At 40.1% G+C, this 24,298-nt stretch overlaps 1 protein-coding gene across 1 annotated transcript in view; it reads right to left on the bottom strand.

Annotated features, from left to right (window-relative positions):
• The window catches only part of GUCY1A2 (guanylate cyclase 1 soluble subunit alpha 2), a 270,313-nt gene that overhangs the window by 239,390 nt on the left and 6,625 nt on the right, over positions 1-24,298 (bottom strand). Inside the window, exons 2-3 of the mRNA XM_075066256.1 lie at positions 11,694-11,755; positions 7,746-7,867 (exon numbers count right to left, since the gene is read on the bottom strand). Of these exons, the coding sequence (XP_074922357.1) occupies positions 7,746-7,867; positions 11,694-11,755 (184 nt within the window). The remainder of the gene's footprint in view (positions 1-7,745; positions 7,868-11,693; positions 11,756-24,298) is intronic.

Here is a 24,298-nt window from a genome sequence, read left to right as displayed (position 1 = left end):
AGTAAATTTAGAACAAACAGGAGATGGTATTTACAATGTATCAAATTTGCACGTCACAGAGGAGTCATTGACTTATGCTGTGAACGTTTTTTAAGAATATAATTCAAGTGGATTTTTAGTTGCTTATTTTTTTTATTTAAGATAAACAGAATTGTTGCCAATACAAATTATTTCCAGGTCTTTTGCTTGAGGCTGTTTATTGATCATTTATATAGTGCAGATAACTTCTAGCAAGATCAGGTGCTCATACAGCATGTCTAGTGTAGATCAATGGCTCTCAATCTTTCCAGACTACTGTTCCTTTTCAGGAGTCTGATTTGTCTTGTGTACCCCTAAGTTTCACTTCACTTAAAAACTACTTGCTTACAAAATCAGACATAAAAATGTAAGTGTCACAGTAGACTGTTACTGAAACACTACTGACTTTCTCATTTTTACCATATAATTATAAAATAAATTAATTGAAATATAAATATTGCACTTGCATTTCAGGGTATAGTATATAGAGCAATATAAACAAGTCATTGTCTGTATGAAATTTTAGTTTGTAAGTACCCTGTTGTGCTTTTTATGTGGCCTGTTGTAAAATGAAGCAAATACCTAGATGAGTTGATGTACCCCCTAGAAGATTTCTGCATATCCCCCAAGGGGACATGTACCCCCTGGTTGAGAACTACTGGTGTAGATGTTCCACAGTGTAAATAAGCAGTGAGTTTTCAAAGACGCAAATGTAAGCGAGGTGCCCAACTCCCATTAAAAGCCAACAGGATCTGGTCCCCTGTCATTTCTCTCTCAATAAAGGCTGTACAAAAATACTCATTTTTACCTGGCAAGTATTCACATTTGAAAACAGATTTTTGCAAATGTTCATTAATTTGATCCAAGGTTAAATTTCATCACTTCCAACAGCCAACACGGCTATTCATGGTGGCGACATTCTACCCATTTAGAAAAGTTGCAAATATGTTCCAAGAAAAATATGATTTGTTTGCAGAAACAGCCTTTCATTTTTGCAAAGAACTGAAGAGACAGTGAAAACTTTCCCTCTTTCACAAAACCCACAATAACTCTGTGATGGGAGCGGAGGGAAGTTGTTCTTCATCATGTTCACACACAATAAAAATATTTTTTGCGTAACTTTCTATACAGACTGTAGTTAGGGTGTGAGAAATAAGGTGAAGTGTAACAGTTCAGAAATTTTTACAGGAATGCTAGTCAAATAAAAGAACTAGGTACTTCCCCGTTGTATAACACACAACTTCAGCACAGTCTCCTTGGAGACGAAGTGGGTATTCACCCATGAAAGCTCATGCTCCAAAACGTCCGTTAGTCTATAAGGTGCCACAGGATTCTCTGCTGCTTTTACAGATCCAGACTAAAATGGCTACCCCTCTGATACTTGTCTCCTTGGAATGTTTGCCCAGTGACCACCTTTTTGTTCTGTGTTTGTACAGCACCTAGCACAAAGAGATACTGTTCCATGACTAGAGGTGTAATTCAAGGTGTTACGGTCATACAAATAAAAAATAATACTAATAATCACCTCTGAGAAAAACATGGCAGCAGAAGACAGGATGTTCTCAGTAGCAAGACTGTTCTGCTGAAATTCACTTCCTCAGGTAGAAGTTTGAGTCTGAATGTGTCCACTTTTAGAGCACAGAGTAGAACATGCTCTTGATCCACATTTTCCAGTAGCTACAGATTTAAATTCCCACTATCCCCTTCTCTGATTCCTTCAGGTTAGCAAGTTCAGTGCTGTAGTAAGTCATACGGTGCATTGCTGTATTTTGGAGATATGTTTGCTCTTAATCTAAGCCACGTAAAATTATTTATTTGTATTAAAATAGTGGCTAGCAGTGCCAGATGAGACCTGGGCCCAGGTGCTCTAGGGCAAATAGTCTGAGAAAATCCTGCCTCAAGGAACTTACAATCCACATAGACAGGACAGACAGGTATTAGAGGGTTAAAGATTAAAGAAAGGAAGTATTATCCCCATTTTACAGATAGGGAATTGAAGCACAGAGAGATTCAGTGACATGCTCAAAGTCAAACAAGAAATTGGTCATGGATATTTAAAAACATTTCCCAAGATATAGTCAGCTTTATCCACAGGGCCATTCCATTCTCCCTAATGTACCCAGATATAAGGTGACAGACACTTAATAAATAAATGAAGTAATCATCATCATCATCACCATATGCTATGTTTGTTTCTTTTTATTCTCTGTATCAGGAACTCCTATCAAAACAGAGCTCTTGATGCTTATGTTAATTCTGTTTTGACTTCTTGTGACTCTTCAAATGGCAAGCAACTTTGTGCAACAAGGATGCTATTCCAGAAGATTCTAAGGGACATCAGTTGGTCCTATGTCTTATTATGCCATCACAGCTCCTCAGAGGACTGAACAGAAGATAAACTAAAAAGGAGATAAAACTTAATTATATGACGACGACAGCCCTCATAGGTTTTAAATTTATTTTAAAAAATAATTCAAAAAGTTTATTTAGAACTGTTCAGTCAAAAATATAATAGAGGTTGTTTACAGAGGAACCTGACTCATTCACATAAGTGGATGTTCTAAGGAGCCTATGACAGCCTCCTTCCAGCTAGATTCCTGCTTCATCAGGCTCCATTGCCTTGAGCAAGAGATGTGGTTTTAGAGTAAATCAAAAGGCCAGATACACTGGCTCATTCTCGCTGCTTTGCACCTCTCTGACAATGCAAAACAATTTTAAACCCAGCTCAGTTAGCCAACGAAGATAAGTTTGGTGACACAGAGATGCCATAGACTGAAGCATACTAGTGAATCTAACTCTAGGTATTTCAACACAGGAAAATCTTAACAGTGCCATCCAGAAAGCAAGAGTGTATCTTGGTCACTTTCTCCTTTTCCTTCACATGATGAACTGCCTTATGTAGGAAACTGTATAATCTGCATAGACCAATTAAAGGAGGTGGAGTCTGTACTGTTTTGAAAAGGAGACAGAATTTAAATGTAACATTCCATCCATGCAAGCTGTCATTCCCAAGCAAGGTTGTTGCAGCCATGTTAGTCCCAGGATATTAGCAAGACACGATGGGTGAGGTAATATCTTTTATTGGACCAACTTCTGTCGGTGAAAGAGACAAGTCAAAAGTTTGTCTCTCTCACCAACAGAACCTCAACCTCCTTGTCACTCAAAAGTAACGCTCCTGGTTGATCTGGTATCCAATCAGTTGATATGATGGATCCACATCCCTTTTGTGATGCTGTATAAAAGAGGAGATTGTGTGCACTACTGTCACCAATGTTACACAATTGTGATCAATTTTGTGCAAAGTATGCCTTATACGGTATCACTGGAAATGTTATAATTTGCTATTATTATCATGTTGAAATGTGTGTATCACCATTGTGTATGAAATTATGATATTTTACTGTACACTCGTTACTACACTTATGTTCCTGGATAACACCCACAAGACAGATTTACATCAGATGTTGATGGGCCAGGTGTTAAGGAGAATCAACTCTTCCAGTGCCCGTCCAGAGGATTCCTCTGATAGCATATGGACAATGGAGGCCCAGTGACTGAGCAGCGCACGTAGACTATGTGATGCATAACTCCATGTTTGAGCCAGTATTTTTCCATGCACATGGACGGGGGTATAAATTGGAGACAATGACATCACCTTCTTGCCTCATGCCTCCCCTACATCTCTGGACTGTGATTTCTAAACCTTTAGTTTTCAGTTTACTAAAGGATTGGCTATCTGCAGGGGTTTGGGGTGAGATCCTGAAGTACATTTCGGTGAGTGGCTGGTTCTTTGGAACTGGAAGAACCTAATATGAGATTAATATTGTTTAATGGCCTTTCATCATAAAGTCTGGTTTGCCTGGGTGCACATGAGTGGCTCTCTTAGCCATGTCCCATACCAGGCAGCTTGATGCCTTTATGACACTGGTGTGAAGCAGGAATAAATCCACTGATGTCAATGGAATTGCCTCAGTGTAAAATCAGTGAGGGCAAGAGGAGAATTGGGTCCTTTTATTGCAGATTGACTGCTTTACACGGCTAGTGACAGCTTACTAAGGGAAAAATTCCAGTATTCATACAGTATAAATTACACACACACAGTTGAACGCACATCTTATCAGACTTCACTCTTCTGTGAATAGTGTAAATACCAAGACCACAAAGTGAGGCTTTTGTCCACAATCTCTCAGGTCTACTAATGACCTCAGTGTTCACTGTGTTTTGTCAAAGAACACAGAATGAGAATTTTACAGTCAGAGTTAGTGGGTCAGGAGAGGTAAATCATACTGAAGTATTCACAGGTAAGACAGAATAGGATAGCAGATATTTCATTGGCAGGCACCTTTAAGAAAGGGCTTTGTTCCATTACTACAAATGGAAGCCAAAGTTCCAAAGTCTTCTGTTTCAAATCTGAATATAGTAAAGACTGAAGTCAAAACGATAATCTAGATATAACTGGCCATGCAACCCACGCTGGCAAATATTCACCTCTAGCATAAACAGGCACAAGCCCTGGGTTGGATGAAGTATAACAGAGTGCCAGATGGGTAATCTTTACTATAAATGAAATAAAATGAGGGCAGAAGTTGGATTAACATTTGTTTAAATACCATCACACCACTCAAGTCTCAACAATGTCATAATAAGATCAATTGTACTGATTACACACCTCAGTGCTTATTTCCCATTTGTATAAAGCAGTCTCTCATTATTCCTTATTCATCCAGGAAAATAACTGTCACATATAGAACTGAGAGCTAATTAAGCAGCCTTCATTAACAATTTGGCTGTTGTGACATAAAGTAAGTCAGAATTAATGCGGATATTCCTTCCTAAATTCATGCCATTGGATGAGAAGGAAGGAAGTGTTTATTAAAAATTACCCTTAATAATTTACCTTAAATTTAAAATGTCTTGTCCTGAACTCAACTTCAAATTTAAAAAAAATGAAGATTTCCTAATAGTAACTTCCTTCCACCTTATTTAATAAGTGTTTTTTTTAAATGTACCTTTCACTCAGACCAGCATAGTTCCCTGAAGAAAACAGATATTTAAGCCCCATGCTCTGCTCAGTAGAGATCCTTGCATCCACTGCAGCACGTGGGCCCACACTATTAAATTTTATTTCATGATCAAGGCCTTAGACATTATTTTAAGAACACACAAACAAGTATTCATAACCATTTTTAAATGCCCCCATAGACTTGATAAACCGTAAGAGCTTTAGTTTCATAGTGAAAATAAGTACTGAATTTCTAGTCTGGCCTCTTACAATATTATGTATGTTTTAAAAGTATTATAGAGAGAGATTCCTCTGCATGAGTCATGAAGACGTGTACAAGGGCTGATTTTGAAAGGGTAAGGACTCAACAATAAAAGCAAAAAAAAAAAATCACTTTAAATATTGCATTGTACATTTTTGTGATGTCAATAATTCTGAAAATCCCAAAGCACTTTTGGCCCAGTTCTGCAAGGTGCTGAGTGCCTGCTCTCTTCTCATTAACTTCAGTAGGAGTTAAGGGCACTCAGAACCTCTCAGCAGGCGCTCAGCACCTTGCCTGGTAAGGGTCCTAATGAAGAGGAAGCACATCAATCATCAGTAAAATGCAGCTACCTCTTAGGTGGAACATATCAGCTATTTTACAGTGCATACCAACCCTATACAACAGTTTGAGACAGAAAAGGAAGACAAATGTTTACTCCAACTGCAAGAGGGATTTTAGTTAAGCAGAATGTAATAACCCAAATTGGAATGCAGCTAGAATACCAGAGTTGATACCAGTCCTCTTGCAAAGAGCGTAATGCGATCTTTAATTATAACACAAGGTCAGGACTTCAATTTTATGCAGTCCTTGGGATGAGAAATCTCCAGCCACAATCTCCTGAAAATGGACGCTGTTCAGGCTTTTGTTCATTACCAAGTGAAAGGGAACCTATTAAGAGCTGAGAGTGCCACCTGTTATGCCCCTTACCCCCATCTCCTGCAGCACCTTGGGATTTCCTTGGAGAACCCTCAGACAGCACTAGCAAGGCCCAAGAGTGCTTAGATTATGAGACTTCATAGAAAATATAGCCCCAGGTGCCATAAGTGCAGTACTCAAAATTCAAAAAACATCTAATGCTAGTGAGATGCTTTAAAGAAATAATAATAAATAATAATACTTAGCACTGATAGTATTTTCCATGCATAGATCAGTAACAGTGCAATCTTTAAATGGTTAAATAATTCATATGCAAATTCACTCCAAGTCAAATTTCAGAGCAAGTTTATCATTGATTTCTATATCCCAAGGGTTTATAATGTCAGCTGTGGCACTACCCTCACTAAAAATCAATAGTGAGTGTTACTTGTAGCAATGATAAATAATATTTAGCACTTTACATCTTCAAAGTGCTATGTTAAAATTAGTTAATTAATCGGTGGCTTAAGGTGATCTGTAAAAGTTTCTCCAAAACAATAAAAATGAAAAGTTTTGTTGAAAACAAAGGGTTAAATGCCTCATTTTAAATTAAAGTTCTTAGTAAAAAGTTCTTTGCTTTTTTTCTTTCAGTGTGGATTTACAGCAGCTTTCACAGACTGAGAATTGATAAAACCTTAGTGATACTACAGAGAAGAGCAGGAACAAAGGCTATGTCTAGACAGCAATCGATGCATGGATAGTAGCCAGCAAACCCAAGCTATCTTTAATCTAGCTAGCTTAGGTCCCAGAACAGGGAGACCATGGCAGCGCAAGCCTCAACACAGGCTGTACAAGCCAGCCCAGAACCCAAAGTAATCACTCACAGGGCTGGCCTTCTGAGAATAAACCTAACTTGGGCACCTCAGCACAAACTGCAGTCACACCTCGTAACTGCAGTCTAGACATACCCTAAAGATGTAGTAGAAGAATCTGAGAATATGTAGGGCCAGTTCCCTCTATTTGAGCCCATAATCTGAAACTGGACTAACTTATTACATAAACTTCACTTTAAAATCCTGTATACAGCTCTCCGGTGTTACTAAATAAAGAGTTCAAATCTGACTTTAGCAACAAGCTATGTTCTCCTTGCAGTTTCAGTTTGTATGGTAACGCTCTTCATTTCCTGTCCTGTTGTGCAATGCTGCTGTTTTCTCTCAAGCAGTTGTATATGTCAACCAGAGGTCGCTGCACTTCAATGGTGGATGACATCTTCTTTACCTTTATACAAGTTTGTCATATTTGGGATCCTTCAGAATGAAGAGGGCAATATAATTTAAGATACTCATGATTCAGCGGGCTTCATTCTGCTAAAAAATGGTTTCTTCAGACCTAACCAGTACGGCTAACAGAACCGTCGTGCATCTCCTGTTTTGTAGCAAATGCTTAAACACCTCCTGACATACCTCTGAGGGCCAAATTCTTTTTTTTTCTTCCAATTATACCTTGGCAATCCCAAATGAATTTGGGCACCAAACTTTTGAAATTCCAATATTCAGTGACAAAGTGGAAGACACAGTAAACACCCAGTGAAAAAGCAAGGTGGATTATTTCAGACAAGTAAAATATGCCTGGAAAAAAGAGATAACCTTGACATCAACAGCCCAATGAGATGATGCTGACTACAGCCTAAGATGCCCTGGATGGAACAGGAAAGACCTTCATTCATGATTAATGATGGGCCTCTCAAAAAAGAAAAAAAAAAAAAAAACACACCAACACAAAACCCTCCAACCAAAGCAAATTAATCATATGACAAAAAATAATTACCGAGTATATTAGCTGTACACTGGAGAATTCCTGAGACATCTTCAGCTTCATCATTGCCAGAGCAGTCTGTATAGGAGCATCTGTTCGATATATTGTGAAAGTTCTTTTCTGCATCCCTGTAACTAGGGGAAAAAAATAAACAATTTCTATACATCTGCTTAACTTATATAACAAATGAGTTGGGAGACTAACAGTTGATTATTAATGTATTTTTGAAAGCACATCTCATTTTGCCTTTAACTTCCTATATCGTAGGGCTGAATCCTTTTCCCATTCAGACCAATGAAAAAACTCATGTTTATTTTAATGAAGCAGAATCAAGCCTGTAATATCTGGCAAAAATATACATATACACACCCACCGACCCATCACTTTATTAATATCAGCAATAGCAGCCAGTGTTGGGAACTGGAGCAAACATCTGAAAAGTAATAATAATAGTGAATAATATTGAGCACTTTCTGTAATGAAAATGTAGGGGAGCCGGGGAGGGGACACCAAAGGGCTAAGTAGTGGGCAAATCGCTCTTCCTTTACGTGTCATCCTCACTGGGGTGCTGTTCTTAGTAATTATACCTTAAACCAAAAGATTGTTGTAATAAGCCATAAGTCCAGTGTCTTCCTTAACACCATAATTTCTAGTGTCTAGCAAAATTATGAATTTAAGCTTCCAGGCTCATCTCTTGAAGGTGCCGTGCAGGTTTCCTTTGAGGACAAGGACTGAGAGATCAGATATGGAGTGATCATTCTGTGAAAAGTGTTCACCCATGGGTGATATGGTATTTTTATCTTTTATCATTTTTCTGTGTGAGTTCATTCGAGAGTGTAGTGATTGTCTGGGTTCATCCTCATAGTTGTTATTGGGGCATAAAAATCCTGGTCTTAATAAATTGTTATTGGGGTCTTAATCCTGGTCTATTTATGGTTTATTACAACATTCTGTAATCCACTAACCTCCCTTTTTTGTCCTATAGCTGGAGAGGTGTTAAAGGGCCACTTCACCTTGAATGGTCCCTTAAAATATGTGTTCACTCCTTATGCTAAACAATCTATTCCACCTTCTATTTAGCTGTGACACTCTTACACTTTAGTATCAGGGGGTAGCCGTGTTACTCTGGATCTGTAAAAGCAGCAAAGAGTCCTGTGGCACCTTATAGACTAACAGACATATTGGAGCATGAGCTTTCACGGGTGAATACCCACTTCATCGGCATGCATCCAACAAAGTGGGTATTCATCCACGAAAGCTCATGCTCCAATACGTCTGTTAGTCTATAAGGTGCCACAGGACTCTTCACTGCTCTTACGCTTAAAATGCTGCATGCTGTAGCACTTCAGTGAAGATGTTACCAACCTGGATATAAGGGGTTGTCCCATCGGCAGAGGTAATCCCCCTCCCCAAGAGGTGCTGGATAGGTCAGTGGAAGAATTCTCTTGTCAATCTAGCATGGTCTACACCGGGGGTTAAGTTGGTTAAACTGCATCACTCCAGGGTGTGGATTTTCACCCCCCTGACCGATGTAGTTATTCCAACCTAATTTCCTGCTGTAGACCAATCCTTAGTACCTTCCCCAGACCTGAAGAACAACTCTGTGTAGCTTGAAAGCTTGTCTCTTTCATCAACAGAAGTTGATCCCAATTTGGCTCTCTAATATCCTGTGACCAAAATGGCTACAACACAGCAAACCACAAATATCAATCAAGGCACTAAAGAAAAATGAAGAATAGCTAAACAAGTTTATCTTCCATTTCACTAATAAAATTTGGGCATGGATTTTGGGTCTGATCTTACTAAACACTGAGCCCTGCTGGGTGAAGAGAGTGCTCCCTACCTCCCAGCAGGCCCAAAGGCTCTCATCCTCGAGGACAGTATAAACAAGTCACTTTCAGTATGAAATGGTAGTTTGTACAGACTTCGCTAGTGCTTTTTATGTATCCTGTTGTAAACTAGGCAAATATCTAGATAAGTTGCTCTGCCTCCTGAAAGATCTCTGTGTACCTCTTGGGATACACGTACCCCAAGTTGGGAACCATTGCTCTAGGATGCTGAGCACTTCTGGGAAGTTCTGAGCTCCTTCAACTGCCAATGAAGTCAAAGGGAGATGCTTGACACCTTGCAAGATAAGATCATCAAATTGTTTGACCAAAACCAGAGGGAGTCAGTGCCAGAGGCAGGACTGGAATGAAAGAGTTCCTGGCTCCCAGCCCTATGTCCAAGCTACTAGACTCTCTCTCTCCATCGCTCTCTCTAGTCTATAGCTCTGATTCTCCACCGTTTGCTTCTTGTAGTCATTCACACTCATGTGCAGAGCTCTACTATTCTGATTTTGTTAGCACTCATTATATACAGACTATATCAAGTGCAGAGCAGCAGAGAATCAGAACCCAGGAATTCACTCTGTCGGAGAGCAAATTTGGCTCTTTATGCTCATGTGAATATTGTGTTTTACACTAAAGTGTATCGGGGAGATCCAGCAGGCTTATACATGCAAAACTCCCACTGGTAACAGTGAGAACTGCAGGATCAGGCCCAATACAGGACACCTAGAAGAGATGCAGATATTGGATGAGGAAGGGGATATAGAGAGTTGTGAAAGTGAAGCAAAACATAGCTCAAGTAGCAGACGTAGCACCAGGAGCGACAAGTCTTCAGAGTGTGAGAAGAGCTGCCTTATTTTCATCTCCACTGAAAACAAACAGTTCTGAGTCACTAGTGGCTTATTGTTAAAGCTACATTGTTATTACAAATATGCTGTTTTTAAAGCACTGTAGTTCCCTTCCTCCACCCTTCCCCCCCACCGAGATCTACTACTGTGAGACTTCAAAGCAATCCCTTCAAGTGACCAAAAAAAAAAATTTTTTTTGCCAGAAGGCTTTCCCCCGCCTACCCATATCTGCTCCATAATAGACGTCATAACTACCAGCAAAGCAATATACTAGATCCCCGCAGCAATGGCAGTCTCTCTATTCCAGGGTGCATCCTAGACGTGCTAGTATTACAAATGCTATGTAGCAGGATAGAGAGCCGTGTGAATTTTGACAACACGTACAAGAACAATTCCCTCCAGCGTACAAAGTTTCAGAATTATGGCATGAATTTTAAACATATCTTTGACCCAACCTGAGTAATAGAAGAAAGAGTTGCAGACACTATTCTGTGTTTGGCAGAGTTGTTTAACTGATACATTCTTGCAAGCATCATATTCTGTTTTATTAGGAATGGTATCTGTGACAACAACCACCCTTGGGTAGGTAGGGGATAGACAGAAAACAAAAGGGTAGCAATAATTGCTGGAATGATTAATATTATTTTGTCATAGTTACCCTGTCCTCCCTCCCCTTGCCTGTTTGTTTGATTCAGCCAGCAGTCAGAACTTGTTTTCTAGGCTCATATCTGGCAAATGCCTATGCAAGTGAGTAACTCCACGTGACTATTCATGTACTTAAAGCTACTCACATGTGTAACTGTTTGCAGGATCTAGGCCTTAGACTGTAAGCTTTTTACAATATGCCTCTCCAGCACCCAGCACAATGGGATCATGGTCTGACTGAAACATAAACATTAGCAATAATTTATCTGTTACGTCGTTTTGGCTGACTGTGTCAAGAGCACATTCTGAAAAATCTTATAATTTAACAAAAAGGCTCCCCAACACTGACATAAGTTCTACAACTGCTCTTCCATGGGCTCAGTCCCACTCCCATTGACTTGAATGAAAGGAGGATTGGCCTGTAGTTATTTAACTGCAGCAGGAGAGATGAAGAATAACACAAAAAGAATGTATAATATTTATCATTCCTGAAGAATATTCCTAAGTATCTGTGAGCAAAGTCAGAAAAGTTGGTTACCTAAGCCAAAGATTTTTAAAGACATAAAGATATGAATTTAATAGCTATCACTTCTCTTTTATTCACCCTTCTAATCGCTACTGTGGTCTGTTTTACTTACCCAATAACTTGATGCTCATAATACCGCAGTGTCCTTTGGAGAGTCTGCCGTATGGTCTGAGGCTACAGAACAACAACAAAAACAAAACAACCATTATCAGCAAATCATCAGCAGCACAATGTCTGAACAGGTGACTACTGATTTATCCTTTAATGTACTATTTGTTCTTCCGATTCTACACATTTTCATTTTACACCTGCCATGTTTCTCGCAGTGATGACTAGGTACTATCCCAGAAGTACTACTAAGCTGTTCTTATGTTGCGAATACATCAATATTTCATGGCTCTTTTACTTATACTTCATTTCACTCTTTAAACAGCAATGAATGTTACGACCTGGCACAACTAATGTCTGTAAGGCAACAGAAACACAACTATGTCCACAAAGGAGACCCTTGCTTTATTATTAGTTTTCACAGAATATCACTTGTCAATAATCTCATCATTTTAAAATAAACTTTAAAAACTATTCAACAACATGTTATTACATCAAGACATAATGAACCGGCTTTTTCTTGGGACAATATCATATGCTCAATTTTCATCAGCAGGGAAGGGAATTGGCCTTTCCAAATCTATTTGAGACATGGTAGTAGAAACTCACAGAAAAATTTGTTTTAACAGAATAAACAAAAAATCTATTAAGGCCCAGTTCTCTGACATGTTGTGAACCTTCAAATCTCTGGAGTCAATAGGAGTTCAGGGTACTCACCACCTGCAGAATCGAGCCCTTAAAGGGCAAATTGTGAGGCGTTTCAGGCATTTTTGTGCTATATATTTAAGAAGGGCTCCCCACACAGTTTCTTATTATGAAGTGCTCTCAACTACAGACAAGCGCTTCTTGGTATTGCCCAAATAAGTCATGACAGCACTTAATCTTCCCAGAAAGTGATGAGCATTTATCAGATACATTATTAAGCAATTATATTTTAAGGTTCCCACCTGTCCACCTTCTCCTGTCAGTTTAGTAGAGCCCATATTCAGTGTTCCCAATTCTGATACACAAGATTCCCTGTTGTCTCAGTGTCACGCAGGATCACGGGATAACCAAAGGCAGACACGGCCAGAATCACAGAAACTTGACCCTTAGGGAAATTTGAGACCAGTGTTTCCCTGCTTTTTGGAATAATTTCCAGCTGCCTCTGAGAGCAGTGGTGGAAACACTTTTTACTTAGATGTATTTCACTCCAGAAGCAAGGCCAGCCTTGCAGCCCCATATTTTGTTGGCCCTACACAAATTCAGCAACTCTGGAGCTAACCTCCAGTGGGTTTGGAGAGGAAGGCAGCTCCCTGCCTTTGAATAAATAACAAAATAAATAAAAAAGGAAAAAACTGTAATATAATCCTCTCCCCCCACCAGCTCTTTGGGGCCCACAGAATGTAAGAGCAGCCCACACAATTTGGAGAAGAGCTTTAAAAAGCAAACAAAAGAACTTGTCTGTGCTTCTGAGCTTCAATCTGCAGAAACGCATGTACTTGTAAAATAAAGTGGGAAAACAGAATTCAACCTTCTAAAGAGGTTTTTATTCTGCATCAGGTAATTACATCTCCTCTCAGCAGGAGTTAAATTTACTCTCACAGAAAACATTCAAATGTGCTCTTGCAAAACCTACAGATGCTCCATACAAATGAGACAATCACACTTGCAAGAACCAGTCTCCTCCCATTTGGAACAGCAGGTGTCGAAGTCCTAAGGGCCCAATGCAGCTGAAATGTACTTTGCCAGCTGCTACCACAAGGAAAATTCAGCAGGTTTCCTCTGCCCTGCAGCCACACAGACTAATCCCTGGCAGGGTGAGCGGTATATTTTCCTACTCCGGCAGCCATGATGCAGAAATGGATACCAAAAAAAGGCCCAAACAGTTGCCCTCTCTACACTCCAGCTCCCCTAACCTTCTCCACACACTTTCATGCCAGCTGCTCCCACTGTGATACACACACTCTACAAACTTGTTCCCTCTTCCCCTGAATCTACTCTGGAGTGAGGTGGGAACGCAGCCTGACAGCAGCTTCCACTTGTTAAACTGCAGTTCTGCTTTCCTGAACTAGTCCAGAGGTGTGGGAGGCAGCATGCTGGGAAGGTTGGGCTGCAGGAGCAGAGAGCAAGCAACAGAGCTCCTGGCTCTGCTTTCTCACATTAAAAGGTTGCATACCTCAGACTCTTAGCTCCACCCCAATGGAATGTCTGTGGTCCTCCCCTTCCTGAGGGATAAAAACCACACTCCTCACCTAGATTGACATCAAGATTTGGCCCTACAAGCAGACTCCCAATCCTATGCTTTGTTCAGCAGTGCACACTGCATGGTTTCCTGTAGTGTCTAACCCTGCAAGAACGTTCTGCATGTTTTAGCCATCATCACTGTAGGCCAAATTATGTGCATAAATTATTGACAGCATGTTATAACAATGCTCAAGCCACTTATCAGCAAATCTTAGGGATGGAAAAGATCTGGATACAGGATTATGATATTGTTTGTAAACATAGCCTTATATAATGTGTTCATCTTTCATATGAATGGTAAAGCTCAAGAGTCAAATTCCCACTTCATTCAGTCAGATTGCAACTGAAAATTGTAACCAGTTTATAATTGTGCAAGGATAGCTGAGGGTAGAACATGAACCTGATGATTTATTGTTCAGATAGCAACTATATAGTACACAAAATGCAAAGTCACATTTACAAAGAAGGTAAAAATATTTCAGATAAAGTTTTTCTATATTCACTAGAAATATCTGTTGGTTTGTGCTAGAGATCTATAAACTACTCAAAGAACAAAAATCTGTTAAGTGTTATTCACCCCTATATTTATGAAAATTTCCATGGTTTTAAATCTTGAAATGGCCATTAAAATCAATAGTCACACAGTTAAATCCCCAAATTCTGAAAATGTTTAAATGAACTGGACATTTTATATTTAAACTGAAGTTATCAGGAAAAACAATTAGTTTTCTGAAGTGGTAATAAAAAAAGAAATTAACAAAAGAAGTACAAGTTAATTTAATAAAACAATCCAACATAAATTATCTTCTAAATTAATCCCATGTGTAAAACTGTAATCCTTACATAAGCATGTGCACACACATACACACATCAAAGCAAGCACTCAAAATATATGAAATAAAACAGATAAAAAAAGAATACATATGGATCTATATGAGATATATTTCGTGCACAAACAAGATGACCACTATTGACTTGAATGCTTCTGAATTACCATTTAAATACAAATCCCCCCCGTGTAGTCTCAATTGGATATGACTGATAATACCATTATGAAGTAGGTAAGTACTGTGAGAATTAATTAAACTAACAAATGCTAAGTATCATATTATTATTCACTTCCGGATTTATTTATTACACCACGTTGCTATGCTCTGTTTAAAAGCTGCTGTTTCACTTCAGAAGTAGCTGCATTTCACTTCTGGGCAATGCGATTCTAAAATGGATCTGACTGTGCCCACCCACACAAGAGTAAGCAATGGAAGGAGAGTGGGTAAGGAACACCCCTCATTGCGCCCATGTGCAAAAAGCCATCCACAATGACAGCTTCCGTGCTAGTGCCACCCGTTTTATATTTTCCAAAGGGGACAGGGGGTGGGTGGGTCTCCTCAACCTTTTGCACTTGCCAGCAGAACTGGCTGGACACAGAATATACTGCACCATCTCCAAGAAGCACAAGCCACCTGAGCTCTGTGGAGCTCCAGAAAGCATTGCATCTGTCTAAGATAAAAGTGCCGCTTGTAACTATCTATGGGGCAATGCACCTCTTCTCTGCCCCAATACAAGTCTTTGCTTTAAAGGCATAATAGAACCACATACTAGAGAAGTGCTGAAGCTCACTGGCATCCTTTGAAATGGAAGACTCTACATACATATAAAATAGTTATAATAATGTCCCTAAGACCTGGGCTACACTAGGGAGGGGGCTCGAACTAAGATAAGCAACTTCAGCTATGGTCGAAGTATCTTAGGTCAACTTACCTGGCCGTCCTCATAGCAGTGAGTTGACTGCCACAGCTCCCCCGTCGACTATGCTTACTAGTCCTGCCGAGGCGGAGGACGGGCATCAATTTGGGGATCGATTTATCCCATCCAGACGAGACGTGATAAATCAATCCCCGATACATCAAACACTACCCGCCAATCCGGTGGGTAGTATAGAGGTACCCTAAGCCTCTAACTGCCAGATGCTGGGACTGGATGACAGAGATGGGATCATTTGATGATTGCCATGTTCTGTTCATTCCCTTTGAAGCACCTGGCATTGGCCACTGTAAGAAGACAGGATACTAGGCTAGATAGGCCACGGGTCTGACCCAGTATGACCGCTCTTATGTTCTATAATATTATTAACTATTCATCAGTAATTAGCTCACATTTAATATATAATCAAAACAAAATCATTAGTTTATAGTTAAGTTTTCTAAGTGCATTCAAATTAGGACCATCACCAAAAAAATAAACACACACAGGACTTGCCACACTGGATTCAGACCTAAGATCCGTCTAGTCCAGTGTCCTGTGTGAGAGAAGCCAACAACAGAGGCTTCTGAGGAAGGTGTAAGAACCATGCAGCAGGCAGATATGGGGTAATCTTCTCCCCACGTAGGTCTCACCCTAATCTAGATAGTTGGAGATTTTCTCAAGCCCAGAAGCACAGAGTCTAACATTCCTTTCAAAGCTTTTGTTGGCATTAACTATTATAATTTTGAATACTCTTGTTATCCATATCATAGAATCATAGAAGATTAGGGTTGGAAGAGACCTCAGGAGGTCATCTGGTCCAACCCCCTGAACATGTCCTAGTTCTTTTTGAATCTTGTAGTTCTTAGTCACAACTTCCTGTGGCAATGATTTCCACAGTTTAATCAAATGTTGTGTGGGAAATATTTTCTTTTATCAGTTTTGAATTTGCCACTTTTTATTTCATTTAACATCCCCTTGTTCTTGTGTTATAAGGCACAGAGAACAGAAGCTCACAATCTACCTGATTGAGATCATTCACTATTTTATATACTTTTATCATGTCTCTTCTTATTCATCTCTTTTCTGAGGTAAACAACCCTCAACTTTTCAATCTCTCTTCATAGGAGAGTTTTTCCAGGCTCTATCATCTTTGTTGAACCTCTCTGAACCCCCTCTAGTTTTGCAAGATCCTTTTCTGAAATGGAGCAATCAGTACTGTACAGTATTCCAGAGGAGGCCACATCCACGACTAGATTAATCTATCACTGGGCCTTAAGCAAATATACACTTCTGGGCCTCTATCTGGTTGGAGAAGGATGCAGTTTCTTTACACAGTGCTCTCCTCTCTCTTTGTCTCTGTTAGGAGTGGTAAAGTGAGTCTCAGCTGTGCATGAGGCCTGTTTCTGTCCACTCATCCACTGGTGTGGATTTGCCCACGAACTGAAAGAATTTAATTAACTTGACTGAGTGGTATTGCGACCTGGTGCATGGGGTCACAATGTTGCTCACTAAGTGAGGGAAGTTCTCTCAATTTGCATGCAAATCCACAACAGTAAAACACATAATTAAATTCATAAATTTCACCCCACCCACCAAATTTGGGCACTAGGCATGTACCTGCTTTGCCTGTGTGTTAATCCAATCCTGGACATATCATGGATTTACATCAGGGTAGTCAACAGGCAGACTGCGGGCCAAAGCCAGACCACCATATGCTTTTGAACAGACTCCAAAATCTTTTTATTTACTTATTATCATTGGAGGTTTTTTTTTAATTGTTATTTTCTCTGGAGTCTGGACCTTGACTATAACTTGACCAAGAAACATGGACCTTGACAAAAAATAATTGACTACCCCCAATTTACATAAAGTCATTATAACATTCTCCACAGCACTCACCATCCCATTTCTCACACATCCTAAGATCACACACTAACACTAGGAAGGAATTAGATCCGATAGAATTAGGAGTTCTAGAGGATGGTAACAGATGAGGGGAGCAGCCTTCTGCCCAGAGAATCTTAGTAGCGCTCCAGGACAGGGCCAGCCTTAAGGAAAATGGTGCCCTGGGCAAGCTTGCTTTTGTGCCTTTTAAGTACTACTCCATGAGCATCGGGTGGTGGCTCAGGAGGCAAACCAGCAGATGGTGGGCGGGGGTGGCGCTGCAGATCTCATGCTGCTGGGAGGATAAAGAAGAGATTAATGTGATTGCCTGACTCCTGCTCCACAGCCTCTTTATCCCCTCACCCCGTCTCCCAGGTGGGCATGGCCCTTCTACAACCTCTTTATCACAGTGCGCATACATACCCTGACCATGGTGCCCTGGCCAGTCGCCCACCCATAAGGCCAGCCCTGCTCCAGGGAGTGTTTCCTGACCCTCTAAAGCCCTTAATAATTTCTCCTTGTAGAAACTAAGTGGCTTCTAGCTTGGCCTCTGAAGCGCTTCAGCACTTCCACTGTCATACACTTAAAACTTAAACCCTTAAAAATGTAAGTGCATGAAAGTCAAGCATTGAAGAGAATAATTGGCTCAGCTAGAAACCACTTTGCTTCTATAACAATTTTTTTTTAAAGGAATTCAGTCAAGTCAGAGGGTCCCCCTAGACTTCTGTACCCTGAGGTGTGGCAAAGCTGCCTCCTATACAAATCAGCTCTGCACATTGCAAAGCCAAGCCAGCAGAGAACTTGGCCAATATAGTGATTCACTGTTTAAAGTTTTACGTGCTTTAAACTTTTAGTGCTGAATCACTCAATTGGCTGATGTTTACATAAACTGACAGCTTTGCTGCTGGTGATCTGACTTTAATGAGAAATGCTTCTTTTTTTATTTCAGGTTTCAAAATAAATTTTATTCAAAATTTTATTCAAATGTCTGTGCACAAGAGATTATAGATTTGTAAATGAGTGTCAGTTGGTGGGTTTGGCAACTGGTCTCTTTACGAGAGAAAAGTGCTTGAAGAGTCATTCTGACTTCTGGTCGTTTCTATTGTATTTATTCTGTAGTTTTGAAACTTCCTAAAATCATTCTTTTCATACCAGTAGCTTGTTCCTATTAAAAGCTGCAAGACTGAGGCAAACTAGCAATGAGGCCCCTCCTTGCAACCTTCAATTCTAAGCACTTAACTACATCCCAGAACCAGGGGCGGCTCTAGCTTTTTTGCCACCCCAAGCATGGCAGGCAGGCTGCCTTTGGTGGCTTGCCTGCAGGAAGTCCGCCAGTCCTGCGGCTTTGGCGTACCTGCCGCCAAACTGCCACCAAATCCGCGGGACCAGCGGACCTCCCACAGGCATGCTGCTGAAGGCTGCCTGACTGACACCCTTGCAGGGACCGGCAGGGCACCGCCCGTGGCTTGCCGCCCCAGGCACACACTTGGAGCACTGGTGCCTGGAGCCGCCGCTCTCCAGAACTACCAGGGAGTTGGGAGAAAAACTGGGTGAATCACTGAATCTAGAGGGCCTGAAGAGATCAAAGATGTGTGGGCACTTTTAGCAGCTGGTGGCACTGCAATGGCCTAATATAAGGGGAATCCTTCTCCTGTGGATACGATAAAGTTGAGTGGAGCAGAGCTCCCTTCCTACACATCCTCACACCAGGAGGAGAATGGACAGAGAGGACACAGGGAGCCAAGGAAAGGACATAGATGTGGGGTTAGAACCCAGTATTGCCAGTCTCAAACATCTGAAAATCATCAGTCAGCCTCCCCACCCCCAATGAAAAATCATGAGGTTTTTGGGGGTTTTTTAAGTAAATAAAATACATCTGTGTGTGTGTTTGTGTTAATATTTGCTTTCTGCTTCCTGAGCCCTTAGGTTGCAATCAATTCACATTTCCAAGCTTTTCTCTGCAACCACAAAGGCCAGAAACTCTCATTTAAAAAAAGGTAAGCCAAAATTCTCATGCAATCTCTTTATTCTAGCAGCGGGGACTCTAGGGAAAACACCCATCATAGAAGATCTACAACAAAAAAGCCCAGAAGAGCATTCAATTGGGGAATCAAGCAGCAGGGTTAGCAATGTGGAACCAGCACAGCCTGCAGTCTGGTCCCAATGAGGAGGCTGGCTGGGGGGCCAGGATAGGGGAATTTACAGGGAGGTAAAATAAGCATCATGCAGAGAGTCAGTAGCAGAGCCAGGATTAGCACTCAGAGCTAGCTGATATCTACCATTCTCATTCTTTCAGCCCACACTGTCCCCTGTTGTGCGCTCTATGTGTAAACTGCTGTGAGAGCGTGCGTGCACACACACAGAGAGTAAAGAAAAACTATTTTTATTTAATATGTAACAAAATCTTTGGAATGCACAAATACTTTACCTTGGCTCTAATAGTGTGAACTCCTTGAAAAAAAATATGGAAAAAATAAATATTAATTTGCATGCATACAGCTGCCTTTCAACTAGAAGAACCACAGGCCTTCAGAATGGAAATTGCCTACTATATCATCTAGTCTAACCTCACAATGAAGGATAAATATCCCAGGGTGCTATATATTATAATACATGCAGGGAGGAATCCCTTTACCCATCTTTGAATTTCAGCCACATATGGGTTGGAAAAAGAGATTCTCTTCTGTGCCACGGAAGGAACACATTCTCCAAGTGAAGATATAATATATAATCTATTTGTAATTCTAACTGTTCATCTTTTAAAGTAACAGGTTAGAAATTAAGGGATTTAGTGTCCATTCCCCTTCCCCCACATCCCATGACTTTCTTATATTAAGAACATAATGTATACCAAATTTTCAGACTGGAAATGATTTTATTTTTATATGCTATGCTGCAGAGTAACTTATGCCTTTGAGGGCTACAGATAAACTACACCTCATTTTTCTTCCTTAACTGTGAAAGTTAGTTTTGTAGTTTGCAAGCAGGTACCTGTAGAAAGAATTTTAACCATTATTAACTAGAATGACTTATTTTATTCAAAGCACAGTTTAACAGCACTTACAATTAAGACTGGGGTGGGGTTTTATTCTCTGCAAACATTGTAAGATCCACAAAGACTTTATTGACATTGTGTCATTGTGAAATAAGATAGCTCTGCTCTCAAGCAACCACACTGGAAAATAACATAGGCCTCAACTATGAGGGGGGAATTTGCCCTAGTTTAGTTACAGCTATTGTGGCATATCTCAAGTGTAGACGGGCAAGACTGCTATACATTTATGCATAAACTCAAACTAGATGACCATAATGGTCCCTTCTATTTTATAATCTGTGATTTTCTGCAGTACAACTTGACATTAAGAAGAGCTGAACCAGTGCAAACCATTTATTGCAGTTTTACCTGTCTACACTAGGGGACTGCACTGGTGCAGCTATCCTGGTGTTTGGTCACCCATGGCTGAAATCCCCTGTATAGGCAAGGCCTTATTTTTGTCTGAATCCTCAAACTGAGTCACAGCACTCTGGAGATGAGAATCTGTCCTCCCCCTATTCTCTGCTTCAAGAGACAGATTTTTTTCAGAGGTTACAAAATATTCAGGATTTCAGCCTGAATATATGAAAACTTTAGGAGGATAATCAGGTTTATCCCAGAATTTCATGAAACTGTATTTTTTATCCCAAGCAGAAAGTCATGGGACATTCTTGCTTGTGCACCATACAGTAGCTATTAATATAACTGGTCTAAGGATTATGTTTGCAATATTGGAACCAAAGGTTGAAATTGCTGCAAGGGTAATAAAATCCTTTACTCCTCAGAGGCAGATAATGAGTTTTATATAGTGGATGAAGATTCTTTGCATGAGATGTTAAACCCCCAAGATTTTCCCATGGTGATTGTCATATTAGTAAGGGTGTGCCAGGCTGTTTTAAGTTAATATGTCCATTGCTGCACAACATACTGTGAGCTGGTTGTCTGCCTGGATACTGGCCTTCCACCCCAGAAATGACAGTATGTAAAAAGTGATTTTGGATCTTTTAAATTGAAAGGTACTATATAAAAAGGTATGATATTATTAAGTTTAAGAAAATTAACCGTTAGCCTGCCACAATCACTTACTTCTTCAAAACAGTGTGTACTCCTGACTTTAAGTGTTCTAACTGGAAGTGACACCGGTGATCTCCCTGAGTTTTATTGACAGTTATAAGACTTTTTCCTTTAAACAATTATCCCTAATAGATGGCTGCTTCTGATGCAGAGGTCAACCAAACCTGCCACATGATGCCCAACGAGTCCAGTAGACAAGTTGGTAGCAATTGTGACAAAAACATTGTTTGAATTTACCTATTATTTAAGACATGTACATTCTCCATCCAGTGAGTCAGGCAGAAATCTCTTCTCAGCAACTATGAAATTTGATCCATAATGATATTCTGATGGGTTAATATTGAATCATTATGATCTACAGTACGTGGTGTAATAAATGTGTAAATGTGCTAATTTTTCCTTCTAGTGGCTACAGCCTGCTATTGTTACTATCTACAGAAATAACTCCTTTAGGTCATGTGGTGAGCTTTGTGGTTTGGTCCTGCAAATCTAGGTTAAAATCCAGCTAACAACTCAAGATCATTGAGGAAAAAACAATGAAGATACATTTTACATTTATTCTTCATCTAATTTTTAGTGATTTTGTGACTCATAAATAAGAGTTTATATACTAATTTAAAGGAGAGTCCTTGCTGCATATTGTTGGAAATGGGGATTCTATAGAAAAAGACAATTCTGAAATCAGGTTATTTAAAAGTAAATCTAGAGCTGGATTCAAAGCTTACTGAAGACAATGGAAAAAAATGCCTCCTGAATTCAGTGGGCTTTGGATCAGGCCATTAAACAAAGGAAGAGGTCTTAATTTTTTAAATGTTTATCAGGTTTGATTGCAAATGCATATACAGTATATATGTCAGGAAGGAAATATGTTACCTAAGCCATTCAGACACCAAAAGCAAACAGAAATTTTAGAAGATTTAGTTTTATGTAATGCTATGATTTTCTTTCCAAAAACGTCAGTTAAATGCTTGAGGGCATAGCCTCCTCCAGATGCATGTCTAATTTCCAATGAACTAATAGGAGTTACTCTACACACCTGTAGGGGAGTGAGTCTATGTCCCTTAGGTGGGCATATTGTATTTTACTTGCAAATCAGTGACAAATTATTTTCTTCTTATTTTAATTCTATTTTCAGCCTACACTAGATACAAGTCAAGATAAAACTGGAGCAAATGTGAAAACTGCTGCAAATGTGAAAAGTGTCCTGTGGAATAATAAATTGTATTTTCTATACTATAAAACCCTTATCTGACAGAACAAGAATACCACTGCCCTTTATCAGAGCCCTTTAAAGGTAGAAAACTCTGTGCTGAAAGTGAAGAATATATATTATCATTTCTAGTTATAGTTAATCATAATTTATGTCATCACCCAATGTCAAAATTAATCTTTTAAAATGAGGCATAGCAATAAATATGGCCGCATAATAGGAATAGAATTTAAATTTGAGAGAGATTTACATGTGATTATGCCAGTTTCATGGAGGACAGGGCCATCAATGGCTATTAGCCATGATTGTCACGGATGCAATGCCACGCTCTGGGTGTCCCTAAGCCTCTGCCTGCCAGAAGCTGGAGTAGATAATAGGGGATAGATTACTCAATAGTTATCCCGGTCTGTTCATTCCCTTTGAAGCACTTGGAATTGGCCACTGTCAGAAGACAAGATACTGGGCTAGATGGATCACTAGTCTGACCCAGTATGGCTGTTCGTACGTTCGGTTAATTTCTCACAAACTAGGTCCTGTTGGAAAAGTGTGCAAATCAACTTATGTGCTGGATTTGGGGAATTTTTTGCCAACTTAGAAAATATGGACCAGTCCAATGAGAAAGGCTCCTACTGATTTCAAGGACAGTTGAATCAGGCCCTGGATGAATGTCTCCCTTTTCCAAACCTTTTTTCAAATTTCTGGACACTTAAAGAACCACCTCACTGATTTCAGTTCAAATGGATAACTATAAAGGGAGTGGGTCTCTTCTGTCCATGAACGTGACACTTAGGTGCATAACCCCCATTAGAGTTAACAAAAGTTGCCTACAGCTTTGCAGGGACATGGATGAGGGTTGCAAGAGAGCAGAGCTAAGACAAGTCAAGGGCTGATGAACATGCTGCCTTGTTAGCAATCATTTAGTGATATGTAATATGTCAAAGGGAGCAGACTCTGCAGACTGAATGGCCAGCAAACACTGTGCCCGGGGCTTATTATGTTGAGCAGCTGAGTGTGGTTCCCAGTAAACATTATCTTTCACACTCAACTGCTCAACACAACAAGCCTTGAGCACAGCATTCTTTCCAGCCCCTCAGACTGCAGTGCCTGCTTCTTTCAGCTGTGTCTGTGGCTGGGTGTCATAATAGCCTCTATTCTCAGGTTCCCTATGGCCAGCTGTTCTGTATGCTTGTAAAGCAGTACTCCAGGGTGGCAACAGGAGTATCTTGAAATGATAACAATGTTCCATGTGCACACCGTTAGCTTGGGCAGGATAGGCCTGACCACTTCTCTCTCATGCCACCTGGATGTTCTACCCCCTCTGCTGTCATAAGTAGATAGGTAAGGTAAGGGTTAATTTTCTTTTGCCTGTAAAGGGTGAACAAAGGGAACCAAACACCTGACCAGAGGACCAATCAGAGAACTGGATTTTTTAAAA

The sequence above is a fragment of the Chelonoidis abingdonii genome, chromosome 1 (genome assembly GCF_003597395.2).
Source record: "Chelonoidis abingdonii isolate Lonesome George chromosome 1, CheloAbing_2.0, whole genome shotgun sequence".
Classification (NCBI taxonomy): Eukaryota; Metazoa; Chordata; order Testudines; family Testudinidae; genus Chelonoidis; species Chelonoidis abingdonii.
The sequence above is the reverse complement of the archived record's forward strand: the minus strand, read 5'-3'. Positions and strand labels throughout refer to the sequence as shown.